Genomic DNA, 23,048 nt, shown 5'->3' with positions numbered 1-23,048 from the left:
CATCTGCTCTAGTTTGACTGTCAACTTATCATGAGGCACTCTATCAAAAGCTTTTGCAAAATCCAAGTATATTACTGTGTATCCTTCTCCTCTGTCCAAGGAAGCAGTCACTTTATTGTAATAAGTAAGTAGATTACTAAAACACGACCTCCCTTTAGCAAATCCATGCTGTCCATCAAAGATTATACCATTGTTGTCAACCCAACTCTGGATCCTAGTTCTCACAAGCTTCTCCAACAACTTAACCACAACACCTGACACACAGATAGGCCTATAGTTTGATGCTTGAGTTCGATCACCTCCTTTATGAAGTGGCACAATCTTGCCCTCCTTCCACTCTTTAGGGACTTGACCAAGTGCAAGACTCGTATTAAAAAAATATGTCAAGGCAGGTGTCAACTCTCTGGCACATTCCTTCAGAATACGCGGTGATATATTATCAAGTCCCACAGCCTTATTTACATCTAGTTTACTCAACTCCCCAAACACCTGTTGCTCACTTACAGTCAGTCTCTCCTCCCCATCATCAACTGCTCTTAATCTCTCCATGAAGTCACATTCACAAGATTGAAAGATCTTTATGAACTGCTCATTAAGTATCTCCACCACACATTCTGCAACAGCTGTCTTTATACCATTTCCTCCAATCAATGTCATCCTTCCATAATCATTCTTTCTTTTGCTGGCTACATATCGAAAGAACTCCCTAGGATTCTTTTTAGCTTCATTAGCTAACTGCTGTTCATACCTCTCTTTAGCTACTCTCACCAACCAAGTCACTCTCCTTGCCTGGTCTTTGTAGAACTCATGAAATTGGTTACTTCCACTTCTCTTATGCTGCCTCCACAATGCCCTTTTTCTCTGTATTGCATGCTTAATCTCTTTATTAATCCATCTCACACCTAACTTATTTAACCTTCTCACCCGTGGTATACATTTAGACATTGCATCCACTAAATATTTTTTGAAAATCCCCCAAGCTGCATTGATCTCTTTTTTCCATTTAACTCCTCATTCCATGCTACACCTGCAAGCTGTCTCCTGAGCTCTTCATAATCACCCCCCCCCCTTGTAGTTCCACATATACCCTTTTTTCACAGGGGTCCTTGCACTGCTGGCAACCACCCAAGTAATCACCTCATGGTCACTTTTGCCAATTGGTGGATGATTTGATACCTCATTTACATGGTGAGGCTTGGCTGACCATGTTTTGGACACCACCCACAGGGTATCATGGAAGAAAACCACCATGCTCCACCACATCAAATTCAAGAAAGAGAGACTTTTCTTAGAAGCAGCAGCAGCTCTCAAAAACCAACCAAATCTCAATAAATACGGTTGCATTAAGCTTCTGAAGATTTGGGAAACACTCATCACCAGAGTTCCCACCTTACATTCCAGGCCACCTACTACTGCCCTTAGAGGGCGCTCTACCTAGATAGGACTTTAGTGTCACCCACGTGGTTGGGCTTAGTATTGTTTGTTATTTGTGTATATGTTACATTAATTGTTTTTGTAATCCCCGTAGATGTCCTAGTGACTAGGACGAAATATAGGAAGTATTAAATTCTATTTTAATTCTTTTTGAGTGTTGTAAAAAATCCATTAAGCCTCCAACATGATGTCCTCACAGCACTTAAGCCTCTACACATGTAAGTCCACAGCAGTTTTCCTCTTTTGCCCAATTTCCTTTTCTGTTAGAAGAAAAAGGTACCTGTCTCCCTAAACCTCTTTAAAATTGCATTAACAGTACCAAAGCCAACGCTGCACTCACTGGCAATTTGTCTTTGAGTCATGGATGTGTACTGAGTAAGAGTATATATTTTTGAATGTTTTGTTGGAGATGTATTCATTTTATAGCTACACAAAATGAATTAAACACTGTGAACGTCAACTTGTTTATGCTATTAAAAATACACAACACTATTAATAAACATCATAGAGATAGTTCAAACACACAGCCCTCAACCAAAATGAACAAAAAAATCATGCATTGTTGTGCAACGAACATAGTCTATAACTGGTGAAAAAATGTGTCTGCTTTCTTAAAGCAGACACAAATGATGCCCCAGAAATTGTTAATAGCACTGTGTGTTAACTCTCTGTCCTTGGGGCACAGCATGATGAAGAATGATATCCTGAATGTCATAAGAAACTATCAGCATGACTTTAACTTTGCTGGATTTCTGGTGAAGTTTTTTTGCACAGGGTGATCCTGAATGGTGTCATTCGTTAGATTTTCTTTCAGTTCAGACTCCTAAGCCCCTGCTCAAGTTTCATCAATGACTTCAATATAATTCAGGAATGCATCCCCTTCATTTTCATATCATTCCAGATGGAGGCCAGCAACTGCATGCCTTTGCCATTTTTTCATCTCAGTCAAGTGATGTGGAACATAATAAGCTGAAATTTTGTGCATACCAAGCCTCTCTTTTCAAGTGTACCAAACACTTTGGTTGATCCCAGTTTCCTGGGGCCAACTGGCATACAGTCCATGTACAAGCTCAACATGTTTATCCAAAATGGCAGGTCATCTTGCACAGCAGTTATCATCTGGGTGATCTTGCCCTGTATGAAATGTACTGAACCATTTTGTGACAGTCTGGTATTGGAATGTCACTGTCATCACATACTTTCCTAAGGATATTATAACAGTTGGATCACATTTTACCTCATGCATCCTGTACCTTGATCCAGAATATTTTTTTTTTTAATCTTGTGAAAACATACCTTAGAATATTGCATACTGAGATGTTGACTTTGACCACTTCTCCACACAAGGACCTTGTTAGAATGGGCTGTGTTGTCTTGTTTTCAAGTACAGTACTTACCAGTGACTCTAGCTGTCAAGAGTAATATTTGAGTTACAAACTACTTCTTTTGACAGTGTTGCCATTACTTTATTTACAACCCTCATAGTTTCACAAACACAGATAATCTTGTGGCTTCTTCACAGCTTTTAATGGGAGGAATGAAGAACGTGGCTGATGTTAGAACATAAATAAATCATTAGAAGAGAAACAATCCCACACAAATTACATATCACTACGCTAATGTTCGACATGTGTTGGCTGTCTCTTAGTTTGTAGGTAATTTGTGGAGAAGTTAAATTCTTTTGTGCCAAGGTATCTGCTTTGCAATTTCCTACATCATTTAGGATTAATTCTTGATTTCTGTTGCTGAATCCACATGAGCGAATCACTGCTGTAGATTCTTTAATCTGTTGAGGAAAAAAAAGTTTTCTAAATATAGAACATGGTGGCTGTATCCTGGTCAGCTGTAATTTGTGATTGAAGTATGGTGAACTGACCTATACTTTTCTTATTTTCTCTGTATGGTTCTCCTAAAATCCACAAATATGACATTCTACTAAGACTGATCATTGATGGTATCAGCTCACTAACTTATTTATTATCTGAACATTTTGATGATCTGTTGCAAAGTCACATTAGGATCTTTGATACTTATATTCAGAAGTTAACCATTTTTCAGAACATTAAAATGATATACCATGATCAGACGTCCGTGCTACTATATAGCTTCTCTTTTCATCACTTTCCAGTTGATGAAGTGCTGAACATAATCAAATATCTCTTCTCAGTTGATATCTAGAGTTTTTGAAATTTGCTCCAATCTAACTTCTTTCAGTGAAACAAAATCTTTATAAAAAAAAAACAGTATGGATTGGCAACGGACTCTCCCTTATCTTCCCCTCCCCCCTACACACACAATCTGATCTCATTATGGAAAACTTTGTGACATATTTTCTAGCTTAAGCTACACCAAAACTTATGTAGAGGAGCTGTTCATAGTATGAAACATGACCTGCTACTTTGCAGTCATTGCATCTTTCTAATTCTTTCCATATTAATATTAAATGATATTAATATGGAAATAAAATAATATAGAGTTGGAGAAAGAAACTAAACTTTCCTTTCAGGATGAAAGAAACCAATCACAAAGAAACCGGATCATGGTGTTTCATTAGAAGTCTTCCACAATCCTACTCTTACCAAACTCTTACTTGGTTTGGAAGGTAGCAAAAGTAAAGTATGAGCAACAGTTACCTAATGAAGCCAAAAAGAATCTTAGGGAGTTCTTTCGATATGTAGCCAGAAAAAAAAAAAAAAAAGATTATGGAAGGATAACATTCATTGGAGAAAATGGTATAAGGACAACTGCTGAAGAAGATATAGTGGAAATACTTAATGAGCAGTTCATAAAGGTCTTTCATTCTTGTGAATGTGACATCATGGAGAGTTTGAGAGCAGTCAATAGGGAGGAGAGACTGACTGTAAGTGAGCAAGAGGTATATGGGGGAATTGAGCAAACTTGATGTTAATAAGTCTGTGGGACTTGTCAATATATCACCACCTATTTTGAAGAAATATGCAAGGGAGTTGGCATCTGCCTTGACATATTTGTTTAATATGAGTTATGCAGTAGGTTGACTTCCAAAGGAGTGGAAGGAGGGCAAGATTGTGCCACCTCATAAGGGAGATGATAGAATTCAAGCATCAAATTATAGGCCTATCTGTATGTCAGATGTTGTGGTAAAGTGCTGGAAAGGCTGGTGAGAACCAGGATCCAGAATTGAGTTTACAACAATGGTATTTATCTTTGATCGACAGCATGGATTTGCTAAAGAGAGATCATGCTTTAGTAATATGTTTACTTATTACAATAAGGTGATGGCTTCATTGAACAGAGGAGAGGGACCCAGTAGTATACTTAGATTTTGCAAAGGCTTTTGATAGATTACTGCATGATAAGTTGAAAATCTATATTATACACTGCTCAAAACAATTAGGGGATATTTTAGTTTTTGTCGGATAATTATAAATTTCTGCAAGTAATTATAACTACTGGGTAATTTATACACGGATAAATATTTCTTACTTATGGATAAGGTGTAATTGATGAGATGTTGTTTAAATAATTGATATTTATTACAAATTTAACAAATTATATATTTTAGCGTGAAATAATTTTAACAAGAATAACAACAAGAGATGACAAAAACGCTTTTGTTAATTTTTAATAGGATGTATGGTCTCCATTAACAACCAAAATAGTGGTACATCTTGATCGCGTTGACCAGATAAGATGATCAAACAGTTCTTGTGGGATATTTTTCATCAGGATAGGCGGGGAAAGCATGGTGGTGGGGTACTGCTTATGATAAGTGATGACCTATGTCCTCTAAGAGTGGAGGCTTTGGAAGGAAGTGAGACAAATGATTTTGAGAGCATATGGTGTGAGGTAGAGGTAGGCAAGACAGGATATTTAGTGGGGTGTTGCTATAGACCCAGGAGCACAGAGGATGGGGACCAGGAGATGTTTAGACAGATAAGTATGGCAAGTGCAAGAAGAATGATTGTTATGGGAGATTTTAACTACAGTAGTATAAATTGGAGAGAGGAAGATGCATGTAGCAATAGGGGAATGAAATTTCTAGAATTCTTGAAGGACAGATGTCTTAGGCAACATGTAACAGAGGGAACAAGAGGTTCAAGAGTTTTGGATTTGGTTATAGCATCAGAAGAGTTGATAATAACTGAGATGACATCTCTCCCACCAGTTGGAGAGAGTGACCATATAGTTTTGACTTGGAAAATGAATAGACATGTAGGAGTATCAAAAAGACGGGAACTTATGTGGAATTATAAAGCAGGTGATTATAATAGTCTTAGACGTCAACTTCAGTAAGTTTCATGGAGGGAGGAATTGGAAGGCCGTGATATCATTAGTGTGTGGGAAATTGTGAAAGAATATTCGTTAGCAGCAATGGTAAGTTGTATACCACGAGTGAAGAAGAGGACACAATTTGGAGTAAAGTGGATGACAAACAATGTTAAACAGGAATTGCATGCGAAAAAGAGGCTATGGAAGAGATATAAGGAAACAGGTGAAGAGAAGATGCATGAAGAATATAAGACACAGGCCAGAACAGTGACTAGTGTGGTAAGGAAAGCGAAACTGGAATATGAGAGGAGATTGGCCCCAAGATCCAAAGAAAATCCTAGGGAATTTTTTAGCTATGTGGCCAGTAGGAGAAGAAATGACTGTGAAAGAATGATATTGTGGGATAAAAATGGGAATAGAGTGACTGATGCAGAGGTCATAGTGGAATTTTTCAATGAACATTTTATTGGAGTATTTCATCCTAGAGGAGTCAGTTTTAATGCTAGAGGCATAGGGCTGGTTCGAGGTTTAGAGGTACAGGAGGAGAGTGTGTTTCAGATACTGAGTACTCTGGATATCAGTAAAGCTTTGGGACTGGATGGTATTTCACCACGAGTTTTGAGAGAATGTGCTAGGGAACTGACAGTGCCTTTAACCTGGCTTTTCAATGAAAGTCTGGCTGCGGGAAAGGTGCCCAGGGAATGGAAGGAAGGTAAGATAGTGCCATTGCATAAGGGTGGTAACAGACTGGAAGTGTCTAATTATAGGCCAGTCTGTGTGTCATCAGTAGTCGTTAAGATCTTGGAGAAAGTAGTGAGGGACCGTATACAGCATTGGGCAGATGAGCTAATGTTATCTGTGAGAGTCAACATGGATTTGTGAAAGGGCGCTCTTGTTTTAGCAATATGCTAGCCTTTTATAATAAAGTTACAAGAACATTAGATGAGGGAAAGGCATATACTGCAATTTTTTTAGACTTAGCGAAGGCATATGACTGGGTGCCACATGATAAGCTGATATTTAAGTTGCAGCACATGGGTCTGGATGTCAGATTGGTCAACTGGATTCAGGATTGGCTGCCTGATAGGTATCAGAGAGTTGTGTATAGGGGAGCAATATCAAAGAGGCAGAAGGTTACAAGTGGTGTTCCACAGGGCTCAGTACTGGGACCTATACTGTTTAACCTTTATATCAATGACATTGTCCGTGGATTGCAAGGGGATATTCAGTTGTTTGCAGATGATGCGAAGCTGGGAAGGATTATTAGTAATAGTGTAGATGCGGTATCCCCCGCAAGAAGATTTGAATAAGCTAGATAGATGGGCAAATGAATGGGGGGTGTCAATTTAATGCAGTAAAATGTAAGGTCTTCAGGTTTGGGAAACATTGATGGGACACTGCATACTCTATGGGAGGAGTTATACTGGAGGAAGTAAGGGAGACAAGAGATCTGGGGGTTGATGATTGATAGAAACCTGAAGTTTAGGGGACATATTGCAAAGGTGGTGAAGGTAACACAGAGGATTGCTGCAATTATGAGAAGGACACTGACCTGCAGAGATAAAAGGGTTATCATTCCGTTGTATAAGTCTCTGATCAGACCACACTTAGACTATTGTTCTCAGATTTGGGCCCCAGGATTTAAAGGGGATAAATTAACTGTGGAAAGGATACAAAGACAGATGACAAAGATGGTGTCAGGACTGTACAAGGATAGTTATGAGGATAAGCTGAGGGAATGTGGACTGCAGAGTTTAGTGGATAGAAGAAGGAGAGGTGATATGATTGAGACTTTTAAACTGTTGAGAGGTGGTTACAGGGTTGACACTGGGGGGAGTTCTTTTGCTTGGTTGAACAGCAGGAAGGAGTGATGACGAGAGGCCATCTCTGGAAGTTACGAGAGGAAACTGTGAGCAAGAGGATGGGGAGTGGTTTCTTTGCATGGAGGGTGGTTGAACCATGGAATGCATTGCCTGATGGAGTGGTGAGAGTGAGAATGGTCAATGAGTTTAACAAGTGGTATGATACACTTGGTGTTTCTTAAGGGGGACCTCCCCTCGATGAATCTTGACAGACTTTATGATCTTAGGAAGGACCTCCCACGATGAGTCTTTTGACTCCATGGAAGCCTGAATAATAATAATAATATTTTCTCAGTCTTCTGTGAGAGCAATTTCAAGCTCTTAAAGCAATCGCAGTGGCACTAGTTGAGAAGAAACGTGCCTACCTAAAGCATCCCATGCGTGTTCGATGGATTGGCCTGTTCTTCTGGCAAGTAATGACAAACACTGATCGATTTTAATGATGGGCAACCTTGACCTTGTCTTCGGCAAACATTTCCCATCTCCAGAAAGTGAATCCAAAGTCGTAAAATTATGCTTTGAGATACACTACACTTTTGAGCAACAACTTGCTGTGTTTGTCCAGCTTCTAATTGACCAATGACTCTCCAAGCCATTGATTCCTGAATATAATGTTGCTCTGCCATTTTTAACAAAATAATGGGGGATAGGTGACACAAGTTTACAATTGAAGTGATAATTATGCACTGTGGAAGTGAACACAACAAGCCACTTTTATACCCCCAACATGCTAATGTCGGGGGGGGGGGTATAAAAGCGTTAACATGATTTGTATGCAGTTGCATGTTCTAGTTAAAAATATTCTAAAATTAATTAAAATGTGTTACATTTGTAAATTATTTTTATAACTTTATAATTTACAAGAAAACCAAAATATTCCCTAATTGTTTTGAGCAGATTAGATTTTGCAAAGGCTTTTCATAGATTACTGCATGATAAGTTGATAATCCAGATGCGACTGACTAAGGTAGTTTCTAACCTCTGGAATGTAGTATGAGGAAAGATTGAGAAGATGCAACTTGCAGAGTATGGTGGACAGGAGGAAGAGGAAAGATATAATAGAGACCTATAAGTTAGTAAGAGGTTGTTATAGGATCAATGCTGGAGAGGTTCTACAGAAAATAGTTGGAGATCAGGGGAGAACCAGAGATCAACCCTGTAAACTGTATAAGGAGAGTATTAGTAGTGGAGTGAGAAGCAGGTTTTTTCATGCAGAGTTGTGAATAATTGGAATCCTTGCCTGAGAGTGTGGTGTCTGCAGAGAATTTGAGTGTTTTTAAAGTACAGTATGATGTGTGTGTGATAAAAGGACTTCCTAGATGAGTCTTTGACTCCATGGGGGGGGGGTCTTGGGTAATAATAATTAAACTAGAGCAGATGGGGTTGGATATTAGATTAGTGCATTGTATCAGAGATTATCTATCTGATAGGTATCAGCAAGTTTCCTCTTCCGGGATATTGCTTCCCCATATGGGGAAGCAATATCCCCATCACTAGTAGTGTGCCTCAGAGGTCAATTTTAGGGCCATTGCTGTTTAAGCTGTATGTTAATGGTGCTGGTTAGGATTTGGATGGGAATATTCAGTTGTTTGCAGATGATGCAAAGTTGGGACAAACTATGAAGAGGAGAGCAGATGTTGTGGCCTTACAAGAAGACTTGAATAGATTAAGTGACTAGACATGGGATTGGGGATATGAGTTCAATGTTGCAAAATTTCTTCTTTGCAACATGGATTTTAGGCCATGTGGTCTGTTCAATCTAATGCCATCTCTTTCTTGGTCTTTGGTGCTTTGTTTTCCACTTATTTTATATCTGTATAATATTATTGTTAGTCTGCTGTTGGGATTTAGAATTTATTCTTGGTGGGGATATATTGTTGGAGGTGAAGGAAATAAGAGATATTGGGGATGATGAGATTGGGTATGATGGTCAATAAGGATCTAAAATTGAGATGACATATTGCCAAAATTGTGAGGACAACATAAAGAATTCTTGGAATGATGTGGAGGACACTGACTTGTAGAAGTAAGGAGATTTTTGTTCCATTGTATAAGACTCTGATTATGCTGCACATGGACTACTGTGTACAGATTTGGTCACCTGGTTTTCAAAAGGATGAAGAGATGCTGGAAAGGGTCTAGAGGCAACTGACTGAGGTAGTTTCTGATCTCTGGAATGATATCGAATATGAGGAAAATTTGAGAAGATGCAATTTACAGAGTCTAGTAGATAGGAGGAAGAGGACTGATATGATAGACCTACAATTTAGTAAAGGTTTATTATAGAATCAATGTTGAAGAGGTTTCACAGAAAATGGTGAGAGATCGGGGGGGGGGGAAAGAAGTTATCCCTGGAAACTGTATAAGGAGGGTGTGAGAAAGGTAGTGAGAAGCAGGTTTTTTGCATGCAGAGTTGTGAATGATTGGAATGCCTTGCCTGAGAGCGTGGTGTCTTGCAGAGAATTTGAGTGTGTATATGACAAAAGGACCTATTAGATGAGTCTCTGACTCTATGTGATCTTAGGATAATAATAATAATCTCTGTGCTTCATTATCCTCCCCACATACTAGGTATAATCCACATCCTTCAGTATCAAGCAATCTCTTTTCTAAATAATGAAAACGGACCGAAAAAAGAACTTCAAACTCTTCTCCATTCTTTTGTTCTTAATGGATAAACCAAAAATGAAGTCATTAAGCTATTATTTTTGAATAATCCTCAATACTCAAATCAGAATATCCAGTACAGAGATTTGATTTCCATCTGATTTATTGGTTCATCTGTCAATCAACATTGTCACCTTGCTCAATGATCAGAACATTTAAGTTGCTTTCAAACCATTCCATACTATTTATAGCCTACTTGCATCTTTGAAGGACAGTATTCGAAGGACGACATTCTACAAGCATATCGTTTGTATAGGATGTTCTTATGGTCAAGCCTACATAGGCCAGATAAGTAAATATGATGTCATTTACAAGCAATACAAAATCATGATAAAGAAGAAAAGTCTGAAATAGCATACTATACTACTTTAACCACTAATCACAATAGTCTCAGCAATGATTCACTCTCTCCTAGTTCCCTCAACAGAAACCAAGGGTTAATCATAAATGATTGATATCTGGAAATCACTAATCAGAACTCCAGCCACATCAGAATTTAACTTCTCTGACAATTACCTACAGACTCTATATGGAGATAGCTGATATATAAGGTAGAGAAGTGAATTGAGAGAATCAATCATATCGAGAGGAGAGTGATGTGGAAGAGCAGGAGAGTAAGACAAGAGAGATTGAAGAGGTGGATATGAATGGGAAAGTGAGTGGTATGGGTATAGAAAATGAGAGAATGGGTATGCAAGAGGAGCAGGGAAACGGGGAGACTCAGGGTGGACAGGGGTACACAGCGTGAGAAAGGGGGATGCTCCAAGAGGAGGTGAGAGCACTTGTAGGCAGGAAAGGAATGGGATGACCAGGGATCAAGAGGAAACAGTTGGAATTGAAAAGGGTTTAAAAATGAATAAGCAGAAAGGGAAATGACCCCAGTCGAGCATGGAGAGTTCACATCGAATGAGTGGTATCAGTGGAACTAGCTGTAGATTAAGAAATGAGCTGTTGTGCTTGTATACAAATGCTAGAAGTATAAGAAACAAGTCAGATGAAATGGTTGCACTAATTGCATCTGTTCACCCAAAGATTGTTGGAATAAGTGAGACATGGTTGGAAGAGGATGACATCGTGACAAGAATAGAGATGGAAGGGTATGATGTGTTTCGTGAGGATAGAAGGGGTAAAAAGGGAGGGGGAGTACTATTGATGATAGAGAAAGAGTTATGTTCATACAAAGTAGAGATGTAATAGGGAAATAGTGCCAGTGGTTTTGAGGCAGTATGGTGTGAGATGGAGGTGAATGGAATCAAATACTTGGTGGGATGTTGTTATAGACCAGGTAATGTGGATGGCAATGATAACGAAATACATAATCAAATTAGCCAAGCAAATAAGAAAAGAATGATCATTATGGGTGATTTTAATTATGGCAATATAGACTGGAATGATGAGATAGCAACTCGAAGTAAAGAAAATAAGTTTCTTGAGTTTTTGAGGGATAACTACCTCAGACAGTATGTAAAAGAAGGCACGCGACGATTAAGGGACTTTGATTTGGTCATCTCATCAGAGGATGTAATTATAAATGAGGTGTCAAATCATCCACCAATTGGCCACGAGGTGATTTCGTGGGTGGTTGCCAGCAATGCGAGGACCCCTGTGAGAAAAGGGTATATGTGGAACTACAAGGGAGTTGATTATGAAGAGCTCAGCAGACAGCTTGTGGGTGTAGCATGGAATGAGGAGTTAGCTGGAAAAGAGATCAATGCAGCTTGGGGGATTTTCCAAAACTATTTAGTAGATGCAATGTCTAAATGTATTCCAAGGGTGAGAAGGTTAAATAAGGTAGGCGTGAGATGGATGAATAAAGAGATTAAGCATGTGATACAGAGAAAAAGAGAATTATGGATGCAGCATAAGAGAAGTGGAAATAACCAATTTCACAAGGTCTACAAAGACCAGGCAAGGAGGATGACTTGGTTGGTGAAAGGTATGAACAGCAGTTAGCTAATGAAGCCAAAAAGAATCCTAGGGAGTTCTTTCGATATGTAGCCAGCAAAAGAAAGAATGATTATAGAAGGATGACATTGATTGGAGAAAATGATATAAAGACAGCTGTTGCAGAATGTGTGGTGGAGATACTTAATGATCAGTTCATAAAGATCTTTCAATCTTGTGAATGTAACTTCATGGAGAGATTGAGAGCAGTTGATGATGGGGAGGAGAGACTGACTGTAAGTGAGCAAGAGGTATATAGGAGAGTTGAGTAAACTAGATATAAACAAGGCTGTGGGACTTGATAATATATCACCACATATTCTGAAGGAATATGCCAGGGAGTTGACACCTGTCTTGACATATTTTTTTAATACGAGTCTATGCACTTGGTCAAGTTCCTAAGGAGGGCAAGATTGTGCCACTTCATAAAGTAGGTGATTGAACTCGAGCATCAAACTGTAGGCCTATCTGTGTGTCAGGTGTTGTGGTTAAGTTGTTGGAGAAGCTTGTGAGAACTAGGATCCAGAGTTGGGTTGACAACAATGGTATTATCTTTGATGGACACCATGGATTTGCTAATGGGAGGTCATGTTTTAGGAATCTACTTACTTATTACAATAAAGTGGCTGCTTCCTGGACACAGGAGAAGGATACACAGTAATACACTTGGATTTCGTAAAGGCTTTTCATAGAGTATCCCATGATAAATTGACAGTCAAACTAGAGCAGATGGGGTTGGATATTAGATTAGTGCATTAGATTGGAGACTGGCTATCTGATAGATATCAACAAGTTGTGTGTGGGGGTGCGATATCCAGGAAAAGGAAAGTCACTAGTGGAGTGCCTCAGGATTACGTTTTAGGACCATTACTGTTTAACTTGTATATTAATGATATTTGCGAAGATTTGGATAGAGATATTCAGTTGTTTGCAGATGATGCAAAGTTGGGACAAATCATAAAGAGTAGTGAAGATGTAGTGGCCTTACAAAAAGACTTGAATAAATTGAGTGATTTGGCATGGAAATGGGCATGTTTCAAAATGTAATGTTTTAAATTTTGGAAAACAAAGATGGGATGCAGAATTTATGCTTGGTAATAATATATTGTTGGAGGTAGAGGAAATAAGAGATCTGGAGGTGATAGTGGATAAGGATCTAAAATTTAGGAGACACATCACCAAAATTGTGAAGACAACACAAAGGCTTCTGGGAATGATGCGGAGGACACTGACGTGTAGAAGTAGGGAGATTCTTGTTCCATTGTATGAGGCTTTGATTAGGCCACGCATGGACTATTGTGCCCAGATTTGGTAACCAGGTTTTCAGAATGATGAGGATATGTTGTAAAGGGTCCAAAGGCAACTGACTGAGGTTGTTTCTGACCTCTGGAATTTTGAGTATGAGGAAAGATTGAGAAGATGTAATGTGCAGAGTCTGGTGGATAGGAGGAAGGGGAGATATGATAGATACCTACAAGTTGGTAAGGGGTTGTCATATTATCAATGGTGGAGAAGTTATACAGAGAATAGTGGGAGATCAGGGGAGGACCAGAGGTCATTCCTGGAAACTGTACAAAGAGGGTGTGAGTAGGAGAGTGAGAGGCAGGTTGTTTTCGTGCAATGTTATGAATGACTGGAATGCCTTGCCCGAGAGTGTGGCGTCTGCAAGGAGTTTGACTGTGTTTAAGACATGATATGATGAGATGTGTGTGTGATAAAAGGACCACCCAGATGATTCTTTGACTCCATGAGGTCTTGGGGTAATAATAATAAAAATAATATTCCATATTAGTGCAGTCATATTTATGTTGGATTGTTTCTCTTCTAATGGTTTATTGATTACTATAATGTGAAACCTCCAAATAGTCATTGCAATAACACACTCTAGCTACCCGACCCCCCACACACACACCTCACTGTCTTTCTTATTACTTAATCCTCCAAGTACACACAATTAAACAACCATATGCACAACCATATCCACTGCCGGATTCTCCAACTACATAGAATGCTACTGCCATAAACACACAGTGCCATCTACTTCCCACCATCAACAGTGTATTTTAACATCAGCTGCTTTTTTCATTTCTCCCATTAGCATGTTCACATTGGGGTGATAGTAGCTCACTCGCCGTGAACCTAACCATCTGTAGGACTTCCTTACCATACTAGTCACTCTTCTGGCAAAGTGAGAGGAATCACCAGCAATTTCATTCCCATGTGTTGTCAGATGCGCTTTTATCATTATTATTATTTAGGCCTCCATGGAGTCTAAAGACTCATTGTTGGAGATCGTTTGTAACAAACACAAGTCTATCAAGAATCATCAAGGGAGATCCCTCCTAAGAAAAACAAAGTCTATCATACCACTCCTTAAATCTTAAATACATTGACCGTTCTTTCTCTCACCACTCCATCAGGCAATGCATTCCATGGTTCAACCACCCTCCATGCAAAGAAACCACTCCTCACCCTCATTCTCACAGTTTCCTTTCGTAACTTCCAGGGATGGAAGTTACGAAAGGAAACTTGTCATGACTCCCTCCCACTGTTCAACCAAGCGAAAGAACTCCCCAGTGTCAACCCTGTAACCACCTCTCAACAGTTTAAAAGTCTCAATCATATCACCCGTACTTCTTCTATCCACCAAACTATGCAGTCCCTCAGCTGATCCTCATAACTATCCTTGTACAGTCCTGACACCATCTTTGTCATCTGTCTTTGTATCCTTTCCACAGTACTTTATTCCCTTCAAATCCTGGGGACCAAATCTGAGAACAATAGTCTAAGTGTGGTCTGATCAGAGACTTATACAGCAGAATGATAACCCTTTTATCTCTGCAGGTCAGTGTCCTTCTCATAATTGCAGCAATCCTCTGTGTTACCTTCACCACCTTTGCAATATGTCCCCTAAATATCAGGTTTCTATCAATCATCAACCCCAAATCTCTTGTCTCCCCTACTTCCTCCAGTATAACTCCTCCCATAGAGTATGCAGTGTCCCATCAATGTTTCCCAAACCTGAAGACCTTACATTTTGCTGCATTAAATTGACATTCCCATTCATTTGCCCATCTATCTAGCTTATTCAAATCCTCTTGCAAGGCTACCATATCTGCACTATTACTAATAAGCTTTCCCAGTTTCGCATCATCCGTAAACAACTGAATATCCCCTTGCAATCCACGGACAATGTCATTGATATAAAGGTTAAACAGTATAGGTCCAAGTACTGAGCCCTGTGGAACACCACTTGTAACCTTCTGCCTCTTTGATATTGCTCCCCTATACACAACTCTCTGATACCTGTCGGACTGCCAATCCTGAATCCATTTGACCAATCTGACATCCAGACCCATGTGCTGCAACTTTAATATCACCTTATCATGTGGCACCCTGTCAAATGTCTTTGCTAAGTCTAGGAAAATGGCAGTATATTCCTTTCCCTCATCTAATGTTCTTGTAACTTTATCATAAAAGGCTAGCACATTGCTAAAACAAGACGCCCCTTCACAAATCCATGTTGACTCTCACTGATAACATTAGCCTCTTCTGCCCAATGCTGTATATGGTTCCTCACTACTTTCTCCATGATCTTACTAACTACCGATGACACACAAACTGGCCTATAATAAGACACTTTCAGTCTGCTACCACCCTTATGCAATGGCACTATCTTACCTTCCTTCCATTCCATGGGCACCTTTCCCACAGCCAGACTTTCATTCAAAAGCCAGGTTAAAGGCACTATCAGTTCTCTAGCACAGTCTCTCAAAACTCCTGGTGAAATACCATCCGGTCCCACAGCTTTGCTAACATCCAGAGTACTCAGTATGTGGAACACACTCTCCTCTGCACCTCTAAACCTCGAACCTGCTCTATCACTCTAGTATTCAAATTGACTGCTCCAGGATGAAATACTCCAATAAAGTGTTCATTAAACGATTCCACTATGACCTCTGCATCAGTCACTCTATTCCCATTTTTATCCACAGTCTTTCTTCCAGTCATTTTTCCTTCTACTGACCACATAGCTAAAAAATTCCCTAGGATTTTTCTTGGATCTAATGGCCAATCTTTTCTCATATTCCAGTTTCACCTTCCTTACCACACTAGTCACTCTTCTGGCCTGTGTCTTATATTCTTCATTCATCTTCTCTTCACCTGCCTCCTTATATCTCTTCCATAGCCTCTTTTTTGCATGTAGCTCCTGTTTAATATTGTTTGTCATCCACTTTACTCCAAATTGTGTCCTCTTCTTTATTCATGGACGATTCCTTCCTCCATGAAACTTTCCCAAGTTCCTGTCTCTTTGATATAGACATCCTGAATGGGATGGATGTCATCTCAGTTATTATCATCTCTTCTGATGCTATAACCAAATCTCAAACTCTTGAACCTCTTGTTCCCTCTGTTACATGTTTCCTAAGACATTTGTTCCTCAGTAATTCTAGAAATTCCATTCCCTTATTGGTACATGCATCTTCCTTTCCCCAATCTATACTGCTGTAGTTAAAATCTCCCATACAATCGTTCTTCTCGCACTTGTCACGCTCAACTGTCTCAACATCTCCAGGTTCTGCATTGCAGTTGGATAGGTGAAAAGGAATGTTCTTTTCAAAATATGTTACGAAACAATAATTAAAGAGAAAGATATAGGTGTGAATAAAAAATAATTTCAGTACTATCAAATGGATTATGAATAATTTACATTAGCAATATTATATGTAAGCTTGTGTTATAAGTATCTGGGGTGGAGCAAAGAATAGGTGATCCTATAAACTCTAGACTTTCATATTTGCATTAATGAATGGTACAATTTAAAATAATAATAATAATAATAAAAACTTATTTATAACTGGAAAGGACTTTCTTTGTGAAATAGAATTCACTAACCAGTAAGAAACAGTGACTGTATACATGGCCAGTTCAGTAAATAACTATAAGTTTGTTGGTTTTCATGAGATGCATTTTTCTTCTTATAGAATATAGAAAGGATTCATTTTTAGTTAGGAATAGATATATTTTTACTCCCTACGTGTATACTGTCCAAAGACTGGAAGCAGCTGTCCCTATATATTGAACAACACACCCTTCCCCAACAGCTACTATACTGCAGATGCAAGAAAAATAATTAGTTTTATTGTATCACTGAATATGGTATAGAGACATTTGCAATTTGTTTAATATATTTCTCAACAAATAGTGCAATTAGAGACAACTGGGATAAAAACAGCACTACCGAATGAATTACATGTTCCCTCCCCCCAGAAACTATGCTGCATAGATTTAAGCAAAAACATTTCTTGTACTGCTGAACATAGTCTCTAACTGAAAACAATTGTCCTAACATTTGCCCAAATTTTCAATTACAGGAAATAAAGACTAATAAAAAAAAATTCCAATGCACTAATAAGGCACTAAAGGAGAGAAAACATGGAGTCAGTCACCCATAGAAAGTATGCAAGAATGTGGTTAGCAAGGGTCTGTACCAAAGACTGGAAGCAGCTGTCCCTATATATTGAACAACACACCTCTCCATCTTTTGCAAGCACAGTTTTTCAGTTATCCTGAACAGCATTCTGCCTGTCCTAGATTTTTTTGCTTGGTGGATGGTGAATGGGTTGCCAGAAGTGGTTGCGAGTTCTTCGTTAGTGATGAATGACTTTAAGGAGGTATGATAAATATTGTGTGAATAATGGCTAGTGTGTGAATAATGGATCTTTCATGATGTGTCTTCTGATTTCATGGAGATACCTGTATAATAATAATAATAACAAACCTGTGCCACTGTTTATTACCATCCTCACCTCTCCATCTTTTGCAAGCACAGTTTTTCAGTTATTCTGAACAGCATTCTGCCTCTCCTATGTCCTTCCTTATGTACAGAATGAGGTTTTCTCACTGAAAACCCCCATCTCTCCTATCCCAGTTATTGAATCCTCTACCAATTGCTGATATCCTTCTTTAATTTTCAATTTTCATTATATTTTTAACAAAAAAACAGTTTAAGAAAATAAAGAAACCCCTGCTATATATTTTTCCAGGTGATTAGATGACCTCATATGACATTAAAAAAATTGAGGTGCTTTATTGAACTCAGCATAAAAACCTAAACATGTTGAAATTATAAATCCCGTTCAACAGGTTTTGATTAAGAGGCTTATGTGATTAATTCATGCTGCTCATAAAGTGAACCATTTGTATGAATATCAGAATTGAACGTTGTACAATAATGGTGATAAAGTTTTATGAAACTTTACTTATTTTACAGGCTATACCTTGCATTTGAAGAATTTCATAGTTTATGGTAAACTTCGAGATATTAGTTTGGCTATGATAATGGGTATGATGTTTGTTTCATGTGTTATGTATTCTGTCATCATTTGGTATATCAGTGCTGTATGGCCTTTTCAACCTGGAATACACAAACCTTTCTATTTTGCTTTTATGGTAAGTAGGTATTTTTATTTTACCTAAATATTTTTAATATTCCTATTCTAGTATTCTGCATAGCTTTATTTAAATATAGTATTCTACAAGAGTGATCAGTTCAAAGATAGTCAATGACAATACTATGTATTCCATGAAGCTTATACAGGATGGCACAAAAAAAACCAGTACTGAATAATTACAATATATGTTATGGAGTCAATGGGTTTATTAATAAAGAAATACATGTTTACACATCATATGTATAACCACAACTATTGGTGGAATCCTAGTTGTATAAAGTATTATAATGTTAGATTACATGCTCGAAATGGCTACCTTGTCTTTCAAGGCAGATTTCATAGCTCATGTGAAATTTCTCTGTCATCTTGGAAAGCATGGGTTAGGACATCAGCTGGACATGTCGTGTAGTTTTATCTCTTAGTTTTGAAGGTTTGAAGGCAGGTCATGGTGGAATATCCATTCCTTCAACATATCCAAAATGAAAGCATCAAATATTCTGATAAATTTATCAGAATGAAGGAAGTGTTCTGATAAATAAGCTCTAGAACCATGTGATGTGTGACAAGTTGCTCCATCCTGTTCGAATACCTGTGCACGAAATGGAATGTTTTTTGCATGACACATCCTATGCAAATCCTGGGTGAACAGAACCAATATACTTGATGTAGCATTTGCTATTCAAGGTCGCAGTTACACCATCAACCTCTTCAATGAAGTGGGTTCAATTATGCCATGGCTGGAAACCATACACCATGCGGTGACCTTCTCGCCATGAAGAGGACACATTCAGGTCCTGAGAAACCAAGAAACCTGTAGGTTTGTCTGTTTACATGACTGCTTAGATGGAAATGCACTTCATCTGAGAACCATTATGGAGGAAGGATGGATCTTGATAAACATTTGCCAGCATGCATGCTCAGTATTCCTCCATGCAGTGTAATCTGTTCAGCACTGACCTACCTGAATGATGTATGAAAGGACACCCAGCTACTTAAGAATTCTATGTAGTGACTGCCTCAGTATTCCAAGTTTTACCAGCTGTTCAGCGTTTACTGAGTTGCAGAGACTGTAACACATGCTCCAGAACATGCGTGATTCTCATTTGTGTTAACAGTTCATGGTCTCTTTCGCAATGCCCTTTGCATCACGGCAGAACACTCCTGTACATAGGAACCTCTCTATTAAAGCAATGATGACACTATTGCTTGGGGCACACTTACAGAAACAACGGACAAGCTGCTCACAAACATGTCACAGACTTGAATCATTTACTCTACAAACTCTGTATAACTGAAAATAATGCTCAGCAATAAATGTATTTTCTTCCAACATCAACACCATTGCTACAGCTAAATGTAACCATCTAGATTCTACACATGCTCCTCTTCTAGTAAGGTAGGTGATTATGACAAGCTTAAAAGACAGCTTGGTGCTATAGCATGGAATGAGGAGTTGAGCTGTAAGGAAATAAATGTTGCTTGGAAACTGACAAAGAAATACATACCCTATTTACTTTAATATAACTCACCCTTGCATATATCTCGCACCCCTAATTTTACTTGATGAATAAAGAAATTAAAAAGTTTTGCATATACCTCGCACACGAAAAAGTTTAAAACTTTAAGAAATAGATAGTGAATGTTATTATATAAGTTTTAGTTATTTTGGAATTCAGTTGAAGAGAATCATCATTTTAACTCAACAATCATCAGCCTGCCTTTGTTGTTGAGTCAAGCAATATTTTGTTAATAACACACCAATCATATGTGAGGCTGGTAGTAGCGATGGTGGATAGTAGATTTTTGGTAAGTTATACCCACTTCCACTGGACACGATGTACTCTGGAAAAAAATGACGATGTCATACATAGAAAACAACAGTTATAGAAAAAAATTTAAAGAAGCTGATAATATGCTAAAAAACCCAACCCAATGCAGTAAAAATCAAGGTTTAATTCTCCATCAAGTGTGGTCAGCTCTAATAAAAAATCTATCTCAATCTGAGCTCAGACTGTATGAACGAGAACAAGAACACGTGACATCGTCCAGTATTGTTCAACGTCAATAACGTTTTATATCTGCATTCTGTTATTTGAGTTTATGAATAGCCAGACGGTTATGATTTGTATTTATTAATTCTCTTGTTTAAACTTTAAGTTATACTATTTACCCCCCCTGAAGATGTAAATCCTACGGTTTACAAAATTTGTCGAGAACTATTATTTCAGCATTTTGTATAACTGAATAATAAAAAAATGTGGTGTAATCACCGAAATATATCTTTTGAAGTCATACTCAGTTTTAGTTTGTTTAAATCATGGTGAGCTTATGATTCCTAAATGATAAAAAGGGCAAGCAATAATCTGTGGTTTTACTTTCCTACCATCTGAGGTGGATGAAATATCCAAACCACCATAGCATTCTGCATGGATCAAAACTTCATCAGCATTGCACCTTTTATCATGCCATTACCTCCCTCTACCGTTAATCCCTTTACGGCTATTTTAGACCCATTAATGGATTAACTGTTACTGCCTGACTTTTGTGTCGCATGTCTTTACGCACACTGTTTTACTTGGAATTTCCTTTACTGTCCTAAGATATTTGACTTTTTTGCCTCTAAAATGATTTATTGTGTTTCTTCCCAAAAATTGAAACAAATTTCACATGCAAAAATAATCAATCCTGAAATGACCATCGATCAGCCTTTGCAATGAATCTATTTAGTAATAGTAAATTTGCTGTATTTTATTCTTCAAATCAGTGCAACAGAACAGTTGCACTGGTTGTTCTTGCACTTTACTCACAATATAGAAACAATTTTTTTCGTGAATTTTCAGATGTTTGCATTGAACATATTATGTCACATATTTATATTTTTAAATGATATTTATTGAAATAAATATAACCTTTTGCTTTCTTTTCTAGCAAAATACTGTTATATGGTTCATTACATTTCAGTTTTAGAAAGGAATTTTTAAAATTTTTTTTATTATTATTTTTTTATGAACAACAAAGATTGTTATATCACATAACTTGGTTTCTGATTGCGAGTCTTTTTAGTATCAAAAATTTATATCCAATGGTGTTTTAGCAGAGATTCTTCGCCTTCGCCTTTTTTAGGATGCACATTACAATAATATCCAGTGCATAACCACCGTAGATATGTTGAAAACATAATATGAAGGATATCATACACAGAATGATTCAAAATTTATGCTCATTTTGAAGATTTTCTAATGCTTACACCTCCCTCCCCCTCCTTATCCTCTCATGGAATTCATTTACATAACCACTCTAAATTTCTACAGGTTTGAAAACGTTTCCAGACATTATTCAAAATCTGTTACTTAATTTTACCGTTTTGACAAAAGAAATAAAGCAATGATACTGTTGTACTGTGAAACTTCTAATTCTGTACTATTTCTTTGCAATCTAAAATTAGCTGTTCTACTGTTTGCTGAAATTATTTGAAATTTTAGAAATATTATGAAAATATTGAAAGGGGGCGCTAGTGGGTCAAGCGCTACGAACGTGTTTTGAAGAGCTCCTGATTCAGATAAGTTTTACTAGGAATAATTAAGTATATATGCGTAATTGTTTAAGTAAGAGCGGCTGTAAACGTTGTACGCTACCGATATTATTAGTGTGGGTTTTTTTTTTTCTTGCTTAAACTAAATATTTAGACCTAGTAACCTGCAGAGAAAAAAAAAAAAAAATGGCGGCGGCATTGTCATTCCAGGATTTTAATTTGGATTTCAGTCGGTTCGTTAAGTGTGAGGTCTGTTATATGTATTCCTTCGACTACATAAATGATTTGTGGATGTTTAGTGCAGATGGAAGAAGGGTGTGTGCGAAATGTGACCTGAACGAGGAATTGATGAATGCGAATATGAAGTTGATGACAGAAAGTGCTAGTACCGATTGTGTCGTGAGTGCACGTTTGAAAGAGGATGGCGAGAAAGACAGGCGAAAAAATGCTAAAAAATCAGGAAAAAAGAAATAGAGCGATTTGACAACCGTAACGGATGTTAAAAGGGACGAAAGTGAGGCGGAAAGAAACGAAATTGAGAGAACGAATGAAAGTAGAAATGGCGTGGTGCAGAAATCGCAAGTAAAAAAAATCGAAAGAATGAATGATAGTAAAAAAAGAATGACTGATGGCGAAAGTTGGACGCATGTTGGAACGAAAGTACTGAACCAAAGAAAGATGAATGACAGTAAAAGTGAGAAGAATGATAGTGAAAGTTGGACGTATGTTGGACCGAAAGTACGGAAACAAAGAAGGATGAATGAGAGGGAAAGTGAGAAGAGGGGGTCGAGAGTTAGAAAGTTAGAAAGATTTAATGATAGAGTGAATGTGTCGCGAGGTTCAGAAGGTGAATTGGATTGGAAGAAGCAAGAAATGAAATGGATGCGGAATGAAATTAAGAGA

General features: G+C 37.9%; 1 protein-coding gene across 1 annotated transcript in view; it reads left to right on the top strand.

The window, feature by feature from the left end:
* LOC150101361 (phospholipid-transporting ATPase ABCA3-like) overlaps positions 1 to 23,048 on the top strand; it is a 646,575-nt gene that overhangs the window by 221,967 nt on the left and 401,560 nt on the right. Inside the window, exon 8 of the mRNA XM_090400940.1 lies at positions 18,433 to 18,611. Coding sequence (XP_090257066.1) covers positions 18,433 to 18,611 — 179 coding nt within the window. The remainder of the gene's footprint in view (positions 1 to 18,432; positions 18,612 to 23,048) is intronic.

This window comes from Typopeltis vanoorti, chromosome 11 (genome assembly GCF_054136105.1).
Source record: "Typopeltis vanoorti isolate ZY-2024b chromosome 11, IOZ_Tvanoo_1.0, whole genome shotgun sequence".
Lineage (NCBI taxonomy): Eukaryota > Metazoa > Arthropoda > Arachnida > Uropygi > Thelyphonidae > Typopeltis > Typopeltis vanoorti.
This window is presented reverse-complemented; position numbering and strand designations above follow the sequence as displayed.